Source organism: Myodes glareolus, chromosome 3 (assembly GCF_982192425.1).
Source record: "Myodes glareolus chromosome 3, mMyoGla1.1, whole genome shotgun sequence".
In the NCBI taxonomy this organism is placed as follows: Eukaryota; Metazoa; Chordata; class Mammalia; order Rodentia; family Cricetidae; genus Myodes; species Myodes glareolus.
The window spans coordinates 92,568,927-92,586,202 of record NC_142028.1 but is presented as its reverse complement, the minus strand read 5'-3'; the positions used below and the strand labels follow the sequence as shown (position 1 = coordinate 92,586,202).

At 39.0% G+C, this 17,276-nt stretch overlaps 1 protein-coding gene across 5 annotated transcripts in view; it reads right to left on the bottom strand.

Annotated features, from left to right (window-relative positions):
* Window positions 1-17,276, bottom strand: part of Dock7 (dedicator of cytokinesis 7) — a 192,184-nt gene that overhangs the window by 140,682 nt on the left and 34,226 nt on the right. For all 5 annotated transcript variants that reach the window (XM_085686298.2, XM_085686294.2, XM_085686295.2 and 2 more), the window contains exons 3-9: window positions 12,734-12,909; window positions 12,403-12,471; window positions 9,165-9,294; window positions 8,863-9,075; window positions 8,247-8,332; window positions 3,268-3,334; window positions 1,917-2,066 (exon numbers count right to left, since the gene is read on the bottom strand). In XM_085686298.2, the coding sequence (XP_085542424.1) occupies window positions 1,917-2,066; window positions 3,268-3,334; window positions 8,247-8,332; window positions 8,863-9,075; window positions 9,165-9,294; window positions 12,403-12,471; window positions 12,734-12,909 (891 nt within the window). The remainder of the gene's footprint in view (window positions 1-1,916; window positions 2,067-3,267; window positions 3,335-8,246; window positions 8,333-8,862; window positions 9,076-9,164; window positions 9,295-12,402; window positions 12,472-12,733; window positions 12,910-17,276) is intronic.

Sequence of the window (17,276 nt, the reverse complement as noted above, 5' to 3'; positions counted from 1 at the left end):
AAGGTGTGCACCACCATGCCCAGCAGAACTCACTCACCTCACTTAAGAGGATTTTCTAAAGTGAATTTCTCTTGGACTGTTCATTGAAACTAAGACTAATTTTAACCTAAATTCATAGGAATGCATCCAACAAATTGGGACATTATTCCTGTGGGTAAAAAGGACTAATTTTTATGAAAATCCACTTTACAATCTTATTAAAAAATTCATTACCTCTTTATCATAATTTTACATAAATAAGGGACTAAGGAATATATTGTAGGTTGCTCTGAAGTCAAGGTCAATTTAACCAAAGTCAAGTAACCAAATTCTTCTGTTTATCTGTCTTGAATATTTATTTATTTATTTATTTATTTATTTATTTGTGTATGAAGATGGCACCACAAGCATGCCAGAGTCAATTCTCTTCATCCACCATATGGATTTAAGGAACAAACTCAAGTACTTGAGCTGGGCTAAAAAGCGAGCACACACACACACACACACACACACACACACACACACGCACACACACACACACACGCACGCACGCACACACACACACGCACACACACACACACACACACACACACGCCTGCGGAGCCACCTGCTGGTCCCAATCAGTCTTTAAGCTATAACAAGACAGCAGCACAGTAATATCTGCATTTATTCCCCAATTGCTAGGGATGAACCTACATCCTCAGCCCTCATTTTACTTTTGATTTTGAGACAAGTTTTTCTTAAGTTGCCCAGGCTGGCCTCAAACTCACTCTATAACCCAACGTAGCCTTGAAACTGCAACCCTCCTGCCTCAGTCTACCAAGGAGCTGGAATCATAGACCTTATCACCAGCACAGCTAGTCTCTAGAATTTCTAACTACTTTTCTGGGAAGGTATGCTTGGAGCATTGTGTGGCTGTTTTTTCACTTTGTTTTGCTTTTTCAGAGGCAGGCTCTTGCTAGGTAGTCCAGTTTCTACCTCCTGCCCCCACCTTTTAAGTGCTAGTTATAGGCATGTGCCTCTACGCCCAGAGAGCAACTCTTACTGTACCTAGTTGACAGTCAAACCACAATGACCTAGAACCTCAACAGTTTAGCTTTCATATTTATATGACTTAGAACTGAGTAAAATAATCGCATTATAGTAACTGTGAGCGTTAATGTAAACAGACCTGGATATTCAGCTGTTTGGTCACACATTCCTCTAAGTCCATGGTTCTCACCCTTCCCAATGCTGTGGCCCTTTAATATAGTTCCTCATGTTGCAATGAGCCCCCAGCCAAAAAATTTTTTCGTTGCTACTTCATAACTGTCATTTCGTTACTGTTATGAATCATAATGTATACATCTGCTAGGCAGGATATATGATATGTCTCCCCTGTGGAAGGATCCTTCAAGCCCTAAAGGGGTTGTGACCCACAGGCTGAAAGCACTGCTCTAAATGTTGCTGGGAAAGTGTTCTTTTTTTAAGAGATCATTAACAATTAGAAAAGTAGACCTTGACAAGAGTTGATTAATCTCCTCTGTGTGAGTGAATCAGTTGGAAGGTTTGCAAACAAAGACTGAGGTTTCCTGAAGAAAACCGTAACAGAAACCAAGCCTCAGTCTCCAGTCCGTTATCACGTGGACTCTGGACTCAAGGGTAGGTGGATTGGCATCTGGCAGCTTGCCCTACAAATTAGAGAGCTGTCAGCTCCCATGATCCCGTGAGGCAATCCCTTATGATAACCCACAGCTGTTTGACTGCAGAGCCATGATTAACTCTACTTCCCATTCAGGGAAAGTCAAAAGTCAGGTTGTAACTATAGCATATGTCCAATGGGGCATTGCAAAGACTCAAAGACAAAACCAAGTAAAGACAGGTTACTAAGTTTGCAATATTGACAATGACAGAAATAGACACCAAACAATAAACACATTTGTTAAAGATATTCTCACCTTTATCACAAGAAAGACATCTTGGGAAGGATAAGTAATTGAAAAAATGGCTGATCTTGCCAGAGTGGTAATGGCAGCAGGTGGTACGTGTGGCCGTAACAATCCCTTCATTTGTTCTGAATTAAGGTCAAAATAAAAGTTTTCTGAAATCTGAAAAATACATTTATACATTACACTTTTACAAAATTTTTGAAATAAACAAAAACATTATATAAAGTATTATACATAATAAAACATTATATTCTAAAACACTCCATTCTAATTCATAGTTCAGTATATATTTCACTGAGACCAATCTACAACCCACATCAAGGTCAAAAAACTGTAAGAGCTACTTTGGAATATAACATAGAAACATTTTCTAATGAGACTTAAGTTCCTTAGTTTAAAATACAGCTAAGCTAATTACCACTGAGATGATTGACTACAAACTGAATTTTAAAACTTTATGTTAGTAACATCTCAGCAATTTTCATTTTACAAATATACGCTACTAGAACAGTTCTCTTCAAGAACTCTATCACAAGTCATATACTGACACTGAAGGCACCCGCAAGTTTCTACTTCAGCAAGACTTAGTATACTAAAGTAAGAAATGTGGCCAAGGGCTAGTTTCCAGGCTAGAATGCTCAGAACCCTGGGCTCCATCCCCAGCACCCCAGAAAGAGCAGAAGAAGGGGAAGGGAGAGGGAAGAAGAGGGAGAAGAAGAAAGAAAAGAAATATCAGGAAAAGCTGTTTAATGCCCCCTGAAAACTCTGAAACACAATAAAAGCAGCATAGTAAACCAAACTCATTCCTTCAGATGCACCACCTAAATAGACATGAAACCGCCGTGGCTATAAGAGTTACAACTGCATCAATAAACTTCAGTGATCGCCACGTTTATTTCCTTACACACTCCTTCCAGACAGTTCCCAATCCAGTATTAGCTTGTCTTTTTTTTTTCTTTTTTTCTTTTTTTTTTTTTTTTGGTTGTTCTTTGTTTCTCGAGACAAGATTTCTCTATGTAACAGTTTCAGTTATCCTCAACAAGGCTGTCCTCGAACTCACAAAGATTCGCCTGCCTCTGCCTCCCAAATGCTGGGATTAAAGACACGCACCACCACTCCCTAGTTTGCTTGTCTATTTCTTAAAAGTTGCTTCTGCTATTTGATTTAGGGATTTTTTTTCAATAAGTCAAAAACCAGGCTTCAACTAAATGCTTCCAATAAGAAGAAAATATGTAACTAGTCTTCGATGGGTAAATTTCAGTTAACAGCAGATTAGGAATCACTACTTGTTTATCTTATAAAAGCATGTAAGCAGGTTTCTGAAACTTACAATGACTGCAATCAAATCCCAGAAACTTACCTTTTTCTTTTCCTTGACATCATACAAAGCCAAACTTGCAAAAATGGGCTCAATTTCAATCTCAAACCTTTATGAAGAAAAAAGATAAACTAACTTCAAAATACATATGAAAGATAAATCTGGGATAGAGATAAGGCTCATCGGTTAAGACGGCTGCTCTTGCAGAGAACCCAAGTTCAGTTCCCAAAACCTACATCAGGCCAAGGCAGCTAACAACTATCCTGTAACTCCAGCTTCAGGGGAGTTTGCTCCCTGTTCAGGACACCACAGACACCTATACTCACATGTACAGATCCACACATGGACAGATGGACTGAGACAGAAGGACAGAAACACATATGCGCGCGCGTGTGCGCGCGTGCACACACACACACAGAGGGACTCACACACCAGAGATCCAGACAAGATCCAGAAAGATCTCTTTGGAAAGAAGAAATCTGGATTTCAAACTTCATTATTTCAATATCTTCCTCTTTTACACCCATGCCTACCTCTGCATCACTTCTCCTCCTAGGACACACTTTCTACGTATATCTCTCAGAGTTTCAAAACCAATATGTTCTCTTTATAAATCTCCTTATTTTTCCAGCAATAATTAAATTTCCTAAGTCTCACACAATTTTCTATCCATTTTGTGGCACTAATTACCTTATAACCTGTAATTAGGGTATTAACTTAGGTGTGTTCACTCTGAAATAAAAGTTTTAATACACACCCAAAAAACTAAATACATTTAAAACATTCTGAAAAAATCAGAAGCATTTGGAAACTCCTTCTGGGCAGAAAGAACTGAGATCAAGTTGGGAGGGCATCTACCCAAACTTTTTGTCCTTGTGTAAAATAAAGAATTTAATACTATTTTGTGGTCTGCTTTTTTAACTCAATACTCAATGGGCAAATTTCCGTATCTTAAGTCTTATCATTTTAATGCTGGGAAGGTATTTGATGAAAATGTCAAAAGTTCTTTATAACTTTATACTTGAGATGTTTAATACACTTCCTTAACCAAAGCTAGCACACAGTACGGTGGGACATGTTTACTGACTCAACGTTAGTGAGAAGTTGATTGAAACAACAGCAGAGCGATGCCCCGGCCAAAGACAATGTGCCCAAGAGGACACCTGGCCATGGCTGCAGACCATTTGGGCTATGTCAGCTGAAGGAACATTACCCATATTTCAAAAGTAGAAGTCTGGAATGTGGCTAAGCATCCTGAATTGTACAGCCCCAACAGCAAGACATACTAAGGAAAGATGGCTAAGTAGTGTTGGAGCTGCAATAATCCTGCTCCACAGCACCTGTTTGCTAATTGTAAGTCAAGGTCAGCACCCTTCTAAGAGAAGAGATAACATTTCCACATCAGAAGTTTAATAAAGAGACATTCAAAAAGATGTGCACAGAATCTGAAAACCACAGTGTATATACTTAGACAAGCAACCGTGGAAATCATGAATCCAAGGCTGAGGAAGTGGTAAGCAAGAGACAAGGTAGGAACCCTTGACAGAGAAGCTGTGGCCTCTGAGGTCTCCACAGGGAAGGAATACGGGAAATGAACACTGCGAAGGGAGACTTCACTCTTCCTCCCTGTCACTTTCAGCTAACACCTCCCCTAGCAAAACAAACCAAGGGTGAGCAAAAAAGGAATCTCAGAGACTTTCAGCACTTGACAGCCACTAAATATCTACTCTGCATCCTCTTACCCTTGAGACTCGGCAGGGTAAGTGGTACTGCAGTATTTTTCCATATACACCTTTTCACATACTTATTAATCATATAAAAATCCTCTACTGCAGTGGCTCTCAACCTTGATGCTGCGACCCTTTAATACAGTTCACGTTATGATGACCTCCGACCATAAAGTTTGAAGCTAGGGTGTAGTTCTGTTGTAGAGTGCTTGCCTAGCATGTACAAAGTTCTGGATTCAACCCTTAGGGCTGCCTAAACCAGGTGAAGGAACGGACTCTAATAATCCCAGCACTGAGAAGAAGGAGAATCAGAAATTCAAGGTCATCCTCAGCTACACAGTAAGTTCTAACCAAGAAAAGATGAGACCCTGTCAATAAGGTAAATTTGTAGTATGAAGCCTGTGTCACAGTGGCTGCCAAAACAACTTTAAGTATAATATAATGTAGAGGTCAAGATATGTAGAAAAGTCTACTAAATTTATCTAATGTTTCTACACGAACTTAACTAAATGCATAAAGCTTTGGCTTCCAAAGAAAAAAAACTGTCATACTACAGACAAAGAAATCTCTCTGGCTGATCTCCTTTGTACAGAGAGAGCTAGAAATTAAATCCTTTTTCTTAAGTTAAAACTAATAAACCTATAACAACACGCTATAATGAGAAAAGCAAGGTTTCTTTTTTCAATTACTCTCTGAGCAATATTAAGCAGAATTAGTACTAATTCTCTTTAATTCACATTTCCTTGTTTGTAAAATAAAGAAAATACAGCTTGGCTTGTAGATTTACTCTGGAGACAGCAAAAACTAAGTGAAAACTACTGGGAAAGCAGGACACAGGTCACCCCAAAGGTACATGACATTTACCTGTCATCATGGAAAAACACACTTCAGAACAGAGAAAAAGACTTCTTGCCGGGCACAGTGCGGGCGCCTTCAACCCCAGCACTCAGGAGGCAGGGGCAGGGTCTACATAGTAAATTCCAGGACAGACAGAGATGCATAATGAGACCCTGTCTCAAAATCAGAGATTTCTTGTCAGCTGAACTTCCCATCAAACAGTGACCAGCAAACACCACAGATGGTGGTAAACGCTCTTCCAAGATGGAAGACAGGCTGTACAGGTGCAGCACTTACCGCTGTCTCTAAAATGCTCTAGAAATTTTTCATGTACCAGCGAGGAAACTAAATACTATTCAGTGTGAGCCATAAAAAAATGCTTCTCAAGCTTGCTCTGGCAACAAAGATCAGAGCAGCACTGTCCCTGGGCAAGAAGGAACCAAAATTAAGCCTTCCATAGTTGGTTTTAATTTGGAGATTAGTGAACAAGTGAGTTTTAAAATCTCATGAAGCCGGGTGGTGGTGGTGGTGCACACCTTTAACCCCAGCACTCGGGAGGCAGAGGCAGGTGGATCTCTGAGTTCCAGGCCAGCCTGGTCTATAGACTGAATTCCAGGACAGCCAAGGCTACTTTCTCAAAGAAATCCTGCCTCAAAAGACCAAAAGTAAAATAAAATAAAAATAAAGAAAGAAAAAAAAGGTCATGAAGTTAACCTTTGTGTTTGTCTCCCAAGATGCTTTCTATTTCTAAATGAAAATCATTTCAGGGGCTGGAAAGACGACTCTCTCGTCAGAGAAGAGCACACACACTGTTCTGGCCAAGGACAAGAGTTCTGTTCCCAGCATTCTTGCTGGACAGCTCACAATCGACTGTAACTCCAGTTCAAGGGAATCTAGTGTCCTCCAGCACCTGTATTTACCTGCTCATATACATAATCAAAAATAAAATAAGACACCTGGCTGGGATTCAGATCAGTGTTTTGGTCAGCTATCATCAGAGAAGCATCTTCTAGCAGTAGATGGCAATTAACACAGAACAACTGGACAACGTGTGGCAAGTGCTCTCGAGACTCTGGAGCACTCAGCCCTAAGTGGTTATCTTTATTAAACCCCTTTCCTCAAGGCTCAAGGATCCATGCAGAAGAGGACACAGAAAGACCCTAAGAACAGAGGTGGTGGATAACTCCAAAGAAACAGTATCTTCCAGACACAACACGACTAATACACATATGAACTCACGGAGACTGTGACCGTATGCACAGACTTGACAGGTTCAAGTCAACTTGAAGAGGTCCCAGCTCAGAGAAGTGGACACAAACTCCTAACGCAAGCCCAACCAAGAAGCTATTTATAATCAGTACCTGCTGGGAAAGGGAACAAGTTCTCCCCAAAAGAGTGTCACCGGGCATATCAACTCCACTCCAGAGCAGGCCCCATGCCCAGGAGCAGCTGACCAACATAAAATGGACTCCATCATTTTGTGCATGTGCTTTCTGTTTTGGCTTTGTATTTCTGTTCTACTGAGTTTTTGTTTATTTGTTTTAATTTTCACTTTTGTTTTTTTGTTTTCCTGAGAGATACAGAGGCAAAGAAAGTAAGAGAGAGAACATGGTGTTGCGTGAGAAGGAATGTAGGGAAGATCTTGGAGGAATTGGGGAAGGGGGAAGAATATGATCAAAGATATATGAGATTATGTTTAAATAAAAAATGTTAAAAAATAAAATGGTGCAAAAAATTCTAGATTTTCCTTACAGAATATTTTAATGTAAAAGACTGAGATCTAGGTCTGTCAATTTCTCCATGAATGTGTGGAGGGGAACTATCCAAACTATCCTTTCCGTAACCTAACACGAATGCTGCAAAAAGACTAACACGATGACTCCCAGAGTCTGGCAGGAACCATACATGAACCGTCACTCTGTTCTGTCCTCATTACACAAAAGCTTTCTAAAACTAAAATTACTTTGGAAAAGAAACTTTAAGGTATACACTAAAAATTCATAAAAACTTAAAAATATAAATAAACGACTTTTTTGAAAGAGAAAAACAGAGGGTCTTGTTATTCAGCCCAAGTGGCCTTAAACCCATGCCCCTTGTCTGCAACCTGCTAAATGCCACAATTACAGACATGCACCATCACTCTGGTTGCCGTTTCAGTTTTATAAGCCAAATAATTTAAAACAGTGGTCTCTTATATATGTACATTTTTATTTTTCTCTTCTCTGAATAGGTATACACAGTAGATGTATTATGTGGAAACCACTAACTATAATTAAACATTTTTCTTAAAATCAAAATAAATATATAAGATCTTAAAAATAACAATAATTTCAAAAGAAAAAGGAAAAACACTCCCCATAAATACAACACACAAGCATAAAGTCTAAAGTCTTGTTATACTAGTAATTAAAATAATCGCCTAGGTAATAGAAATTATACAGTAAAAGAAATACTTACTTTAGTGATAAACATTTTACAAGAAGTCTCTGTCCGAAATGTTCTTTGGGCACATCAGGAATGCTAAGCCGTTCTATTGGCTCTTCCTGCAGAGTGAGAAGTAACGCCAATATGAAAACTTACCACTTGTCTTTAAGCATTCTGATACTTTCAGTCTTCGCAATTAAACACAGCAAAGAACACCATATTCGTATAAGCAAAAGCCATTACATTCAGTGCACTCCTCATTAAAAACCAGCCCACTAGTACTGAAAGCATATTTAGCTCATAAATCCAATGGCTCTGTTTCCAACATGGCCGTAATACTAAGTACAAATCGTACTCCCAACAGAGTATCTTAACAATCACTTGCTGCCCCTTTATGGCGCTGGGGACGAAACCTACAGCCCTGCACATGGTAGGTAAGTGCTCTGCCACTGAGCCACATCCCTGGCCCACTTTTAGTTTAGTTTGTAATAGGTTCTTAACTAAGATACCTAAGTTTGCCTTGAACTAATTATGTAGCCCAAATAATCCTAAAACTTGTGATCCTCCTGCCTCAGCTTTCCAAGTGGCTGGGATGACAGGAATGTACCACACCTGGCCTTCTTTGCTTCTTTATATGCAAAGGCAATACCTCATCTGGTGATGGATGCAAAGCAAACAGTTCCTTGTGACGGTTTGATTTCCTTTGGTCATCATTCTGATGGTCTATTTCTTCATTTGGCGTTCGATCAAGTAAATTAGGAAGCAAGGCATCAGGAAGTGAGTTTTTTAAGTCAAATATACTGCAGGCCCAGCTACCCCTGGGAGTATCATCTATTGACATCGAACGTCTTTTAAGGTCATCCTGTTATGAAAGATATTAAACTATAAATATTAATATATTAGTTAACTAAAAAATACTTTCTCATAGTCACTTAAGAATAAAAATATTACTTGCTCATCCTGGTAGCTGTTGCCATCTGGAGCTTCATCAGATTCAAAGACCTGTCTGGGCAGTCCTTTCTGTCTTTCCCTCTGCTTGTCCAATGTGTTAGGGTTAAATCCTGTTCCCAGTTTATGGTATCTATTCAAAATAAAATGAATTTTTGAAAATCTCTCTTTCTGCATTCTTAGGTAATAATTGCATACATCTGTATGTATATTATGTATGTGTGTGTATATATATGTAATTATTTGTTTATACACAAACAGAACTGGAATCTATCCTAGAACTGTCTAAGCATGACAAACGCAGGATTTAAGAACTTGTCCACTGCCCACCAACCCAAAAAAAGCCAGGTAGTGATGACACACACCTTTAACACCCAGCACTCTTGAGGCAGAGGCAGGAAGATCTCCGTGAGATTGAGACCAGCCTGGTCTACAGCTGTCCCAGGACAGTCAATGCACATTTTCTGTGTACAAAGTAACTATGTTTCAAGGAAAAACAAAAACAAAAATAAGACCAAAAAGAAAACTGTCCGCCCAAAGTTCCTTTAATCCAAATAAAGAGCAGACTATCCACTTCTAAAAGTAAATCATATTTTTCTTCCTCTCATGCCAATGATGTATATAACTTAAATTTTACTTTCTATTCAGAAAGTCAGTCAGCTAAAACAAGCAAACAGAAGAAAGTAAGGAGCCGAGGATAAAGAATAAACTAGTAGAAAATACATATTATACTAATAATATGTATAAAATTTTAATAATGTAAACATATATATATAAGGCAAGGAATTTTTAAAGTATTATAGCAACTCACTATTGTAGAAAAGCTCTCAATCTAAATCTACAATATAAAATGAAAAACATAAAGATCTATATATCATTATATACAAACATTAATTTACACACAATACGGAGGGGTTTGGAAATTCTAAATGAATATAATACACTTTCTTTTCTAACAACATTTCCATAGAGACCTGGTAGCCGAGAACTGGTCACATAGAACACTGCGTCACAGCTCCCCTACAGAGGACAGGGAGTCGCACGGTTTCTCTTTCTGAGACGCCAACAACTCCTAGTCCACCCTTTCGTCTCCACTGACCAACGAAGATAACAACATCTATGTGACAGCAAAACTGCACGCTTTTGAATCTGCTGCCCGAGCTTCTAATCTTGGCCACCTCGGTTTTGGTTTCTGGGACCTCAGAAAAATGTGTCCTTAACTGCTATGAGTCTGAGGTCCCCATCTGTTGAATCTATAAATGCTATGAGCATAAAGCCCTCAATAAAATGCCTAGTACATGATAATTACCCACTAACGTTAATTTCCCTCCCACCATGCCTCAACTAATGATGAGCCATCATGATTCTAAGACCAATAAACTATTAATCAATCAACTAACCAATCTCTTCCCCACCCCCTCCTACAACTAATACTTTTATTAAGATTTTTTCCTCAACCAACCAATCTCTTCCCCACCCCCTCCTACAACTAATACTTTTATTAAGATTTTTTATTATAGGTTTCCAACCCTTATGCACCAAAGTAAAAGGTTTTCCAATTATCTGACAAGAAGAATATTACATGTCCCTAGTAATTTAAAAATCTGACTATCAAATAAGTTCCCAAAATTGTTTCTACAACTGTTTTAAATAAAGAGCAGTAAACTGTGCTTTAAAAGGTCACACTCAAACTACTAAGGTATTGTTCTTAAATGAGATTTAGCACATTCTTAAGACTCATGAGATGAGAGATTACCTATGAGGGCAAAAATATAAGCAATGGATACATCATTTCAAAATTTATTTTTATTTTATGTGTATGTCTGTGCACTATGGCATGTAGTATCCACAGAGGCCAGCAGAGGGCGTCAGATGTCCTGGAACAGGAGTTAGAGATCTCTGTAAACTGGGAACCAAACCCAGATCTTCTTCAGGTATACCCTGTGTTCTCAACCACTGAGCCATCTTTCCAGGCCTCTCATCACTTTTGCTAGTACTATTTACCACATATCATTTCATCTGTGAAAATTAAGTCATAGCCAAACTGATCACTACTTGTTCTTATGTCTCCTTTAGAAAAACACTGTATAATGTTTCAGAATGAAGATCCTTCTTCATTATGGAAATTACTAATTAGTAATGAAAGTAACTGCATTTTATTTGTTAGTATAATTTAATATTTCAAAAATACTCTCTTAGAAAAATTATTAATTATGCATAGAAAAGAATAGATTGTTTTCTACAAATATTTCCTTAACTGGATAAATGTAAAGGTCTAGGGCCTACAAATATGAAGACAGCACCTTTAATCTCAGCCCTTGGGGGCAGAGGAAGGCGGGTCTCCGTGAGTTCGAGACCAGCTAGATCGACAAAGTGAGTTCCAGGACAGCCAAGGCTACATTGAGAAACCAAAAGAAAGTAAACAAATAGATAAATAATAAAAATAAATAAAAATTATATATTGAATATGTGTATTTGTATACATGTATATAGACATTTGCATATGTGTGTATATATGCAGTTTTAAAAACCAGCAGAGAATATGGTTGTGGTAGCACTCAAATGAAATATCAGCACTGGGGCATAGACAGGAAGATCACAAATTTGAGGCTCACCTGGACTACACAGAGAGATGTTTAAAAAAAATAAACTTCAAATAGCTGGATCTGAAAGTAGGCTTTTAAATCTAACTTAGCTATGCAAGTTTTACAAAACTTCAATTTTTTGAGAAAAACTACTCAGCAATATCCATCATGATTTCCTAAGAAAATGAGACTACAGAATTATCATTACATCCAATCAGTGTGCAGTGATTCTTAACAAGACAAAAATAGTATTCCTTTAAACTTAATATTTTATAAAGCATGGAACTCCATAAAACAATATATCTATTAATAATATTCTTCTATTTCTTTGACCATTTTGTTTAATGATTTTTGTCTCATAATTTTTATGAAATCTAACTTAATACATTAAAAATTCTACTAGGTGACTTTTTTTCAGATTTACTTACTTTCATTTTATGTGTGAGTGCTGGCCTGCATGTGTGTAACCATATGCATGCCTTGTGCCTGAATGCTAAAGAGGCTATGAGCTATTCTGAAACTAGCATTCCAGATGGCTGTGATGTGCCCTGAACCACAGCTGTGCCCTCTACAGCAGCAGCAAGTGTTCTTAGCCACTGACCCACCCTCTCAGTACAGTTAGACTGTACTGTACAGACTGCAGCAAGGCGACTTACTTTCTGATTACGATCGCCCAGTCTTCCGTGTAACTCCTTATACAATCTCTAACATGTGGGTCCATCTCACTGTTTCAAAAAACAAAACAAAATACATTTATAATTTAGACAGAAAAGAAATAATTATTTTTTTAAGTAGAACACAAGAGATTTATTAGGAACACTCCCAAAAGGAGTTCCAAGGGAAGAATATAGCAATAAATTTTATCAAATTTTTGCTGCAGTTCTTTTTATAAAAGAAACAAACCTACCACCAAAGTATGACTTAAATACAGTAATGAAAAACTTCCTACAGTTACATTAAAACTGAAACAAGGCAATGTCTCCTTACCTTTCTTCAGGCACAGCTGAAACAAGGGTCCTGCAGTCCCTGGGACTATACACAACTTCAATATCATCTGGAGGGAACTCAACCAAATCTCTCAGAGGCCCAGAGTCCACAGCTAACGGGTGAGTGATGAGGTAATCTTCCAAATCCACAGGATCGACTGCTTCAGTAAGGGGCACCTTAGCGGAGAGGAGTGTGTGCAAAGGAAGAGGTGAATAAATAATCTGACAACTTTAAGCAAAGGAAAAATAAACCCGTTTTTAACCCAGTCCTTTGGGAAGTCTCAGAAGATATTCAGATGCACTGAGAATCACAGCACATGGCCATGAGCTCCCTCACACTTTCTACACACTCTTAATTCTCACACACAGACTCTTCCCATAATTTTCACATTAAAAACAAGAACAATAATTAGCAATCTTGCTAGACTTTACAGCTTGCAGTGTACTGACTAGAATGATTACTGTTATCTCTGGAATTTGTATCATTAAGTTTCTGAAAGCTGCCTTTATTTTATTTGTTGTTATTGGTGACTATCCTAGCAAATATTTTTGACCAGACTGTGTCTAAGTTAAACAATGATGCCCCTAAAACTTCCCACACCCTAATTCATGACCCCTGTGCATGTTAATTAATATTCATGAAAATAAAGTACAGTAAAAGTCCTTACACGTGTTTTTTAACTTTTTAGCCTGAGGTGGAGACGCTGTTCTGCATTATACGCACGAGCTCTACATGAAGTCACCAACATTCACTTAAGGAGAGAAAGGTGATCTGGGCTGTACACACTGAGGAAGCAGCCATGTGAGATGGAGTAAAAAGGCATTTGAAAATTCTAACCTTAAAGGGTAAGTGATGAAGCTTCAGGTAAAGGAATGTCAGGAGCCACCAGAACCAGGAAGTGGCAAGGACTGACTTTCCACCAGAACTACTGCAGGGACAATGACCCTGCCAGATCTTACTTCAGTTCATTTCTGTTGACTTCAGAAGCCCAGGCTCAGGAATGAGTGAGTAAACCTCTGTTGTTTTGAGATATTCAGTTTACAGTCATCTATAATGGCTTAATAATAACCACAGAATATTTGATATTCAGACCCTACTTATATTGCATATTATTAATAATATTCATTGCATTTTATCCTGGCTGAAAATTACTTTTAAAAGATTTTTTTTGAAGTGTGTGTGTGTGTGTGTGTGTGTGTGTGTGTGTGTAAAGTGCAGGTGCCCATGGATGCCAGAAGAGGGAATTAGCTCACCTAGAGTTGGGGAGGACTCTGAGACATAATACATGAGTACTAGGAACAGAACTTAGGCTCTCTGCAAGAGCAGTACACCCTCTTAACTACTGACCCATCTCTTCAGCCCTGAAAGTATACTTTGAAATAAGATATCATACTTCTCGAATTCAAGGATGAGGAAAGCATTCAGCCAAAACTGTGAAGGATGTATAATAAATGTGCAGTTTATAGATTCAGTAAAAATAAGAACATGCTATTTCTAAAGATGTTCACCTCCTGGAGAGGATGCCTAAACTGGCTTTCCCCTGTAATCAGATTGATGAGTACCTTAATTGCCATTATAGAACCTTCATCCAGCAACTGATGAAAGCAGATACAGAGATCTACAGCAAAGTACTGGGCTGAACTCCTGGAGTCCAGTCCGAGAGAGGGAGGAGTGATAATATGAGCAAAGAAGTCAAGACCATGATGGGGATACCCACAGAGACAGCTGAGCTGAGCTAGTGGGAGCTCACTGACCCTGGACTGATAGCAGGGGAACCTGCAAAAGACCAAATTAGGCCCTCTGAATGTGGGGGACAGTTGTGAGGCTTGGGCAGTCTGTGGGGCCACAGGCAGTGGGACCAGGATTTATTAGTATGTATTAGTACAGCTACAATCCCAGCACTCTAGAGGCTTGCTCTTACAAATTTAAAGCTAGTGGGGGGGGGGGGGTAGTCATGAAACCCCTCCCCCACAACCAAGTATGAGTTGTGTGGGGCTCAGAAAGAAGGATGAGAAAATATGAGACAAAGGTTTGGATTTGAGGTGATGAAAATGTTGTAAGTGGACTGTGGTGGTATACTAGTGAATTTATTAAATCACACAGAATTTATTCTTTAACGTGATAGATTGTATGGTAGGAGAGCTACAACTCAATGAAGTCATTTATAAAAAGCTGAAACAGAACTTTATCCATTCATAGGAAATAAAGAAGAAACATGTCTACAAGAAAGCAAAGCAACTTTGCTTTCAGAAAGGAAGCAACTTTGACCTAACTTCTAAATGAGCCAATGGTGTGAACACAGTTCAAAATTAGGTGAACAAAAGAGATAAGTACAAGAACAAGGCAAGAATCTCTACTGTCCTAAGATCAAATCCCATCTGCTGATAGTTTCCCAAATTCTGGTCTGAATGAACCGACTATAAAAAAATTAATGAAACCAACAAGGAAACAGCAGGCACCAGACTGGAGATGACAGCAAGACATTACTGCTAACGTGGTTACGTGTGATAATGAAAACGCCAGTGTGGTCAGTACTCTATCTAGTTCAGTGTGTCTGAAGACTTCATGATTAACAAGAACCTTTCCAAAGAGACTGAAAAGAAAAATTGAATCCAGACAGCATTGTACACATCCTTTGAAAGAATACTGCTGCTAAGAAAATTTGGAAAGTGGAGACTGGTAGAAAAGGTGAGGTAACAAAAAACAGAATGTTTAAATGAAAGTAAAGCAAAAAAAAAGTATGAATACTGACAGGCTGAATTAGTAAGTAAGGAACTATCTTTAAGGGAGAATTGTGAAAGTGCTTAAGTCACTGGGATAACCCTTGCTCTTAAGTTTAAACTGAATCAGGTCAACAACGCTGAGCATCTTCTCTAGCCACACTCCTGGCTACAGGGGTACGGTAAGTAGACACCCAGAATTAAACAGCATTGAGGTTGAGCCAAGGGGTGAGATAACATGAAAGAAGGTTAAAGAAATCAAGGAGTAGATGCAACAAAGCAGTTATATGATGCTCAAAAAATAAGTTCTTTGGTGAGAACTGAAGAGGACATCAAAGGACAAGGACAGTAAAAAGTTAGTGGATTTGAGGTGCATGAATCCTCACAGTCAGGAGGATAGCTGGAATCAGGAAACCAGACTGAGAAGACAAGACAAGAGATATAATCGGAACGGGGAGCAGAAAACAGATTGCATGAGCTATAGTTATTCATAAAAACTACTCTGGTGTCTGGCTACAGGATCCTGAATAGCTGATGAAAGATAACATGATGAAAGGCAACGAGCTAAACACACCAACAACATACGTGAAGGACTACCCCCATGCACAATGAAATTGCCCAGAAATCCATGTATGCTAAAGACTTCCCAACCAGCATATTACTGCTCATAAAAGTAAATTCCTGTTTTAAGGTTTAGTAGCACAAACAATTATAACAGGTCAAACTCTTTTTCACACTGGCATATAATGTTTGTTCAATAGTCAGTATGTTTCCTGAGCTACATGTAAAAACTGTAGAACCCCACCTTTTGTGTTTCGTGTTTAAGCTAGTGTCTCACATGTACCATACCCATGCCTCCACCTCCCGTGTGCTCAGAATTCAGGACACAACACCACGCCCAGACACTCCCGTGTGCTCAGATTACAGGATACAACAACACACCCAGACACTCCCGTGTGCTCAGATTACAGGACACAACACCAAGCCCACACTCCAGTGTGCTCAGATTACAGGACACAACACCACGCCCACACTCCAGTGTGCTCAGATTACAGGACACAACACCACGCCCACACTCCAGTGTGCTCAGATTACAGGACACAACACCACGCCCACACTCCAGTGTGCTCAGATTACAGGACACAACACCACGCCCACACTCCAGTGTGCTCAGATTACAGGACACAACACCACACCCACACTCCAGTGTGCTCAGATTACAGGACACAACACCACGCCCACACTCCAGTGTGCTCAGATTACAGGACACAACACCACGCCCACACTCCAGTGTGCTCAGATTACAGGACACAACACCACGCCCACACTCCAGTGTGCTCAGATTACAGGACACAACACCACGCCCACACTCCAGTGTGCTCAGATTACAGGACACAACACCACGCCCACACTCCAGTGTGCTCAGATTACAGGACACAACACCACGCCCACACTCCAGTGTGCTCAGATTATAGTAAAGAACACTATGCCCAGCCACTCTGTCCCTTATATTCACTTTTCTAGTTTTTCACACTTGAAATTTAAAGTACTATAATTTTAAGATAATGGTTTATTTTAATTCATATTCCTAACATAAATATGAATTTAAATAAAAATTACTATCTCATGATAGTTTCTTTCATAGGAGATGATTTATTTACGTCTATGATGCTTGGCCTACAATGATTCAATAACTATTACCTTCTATTAGGGACAGAGCTACGAACCCACATAGTGCTTACCTCAGTGCCTAAATGTAGAAGATTCTAGTATTTTCAAATAATGAATCCAAGTATAAAAGTCCAGCATTAATTAAGTCCTGC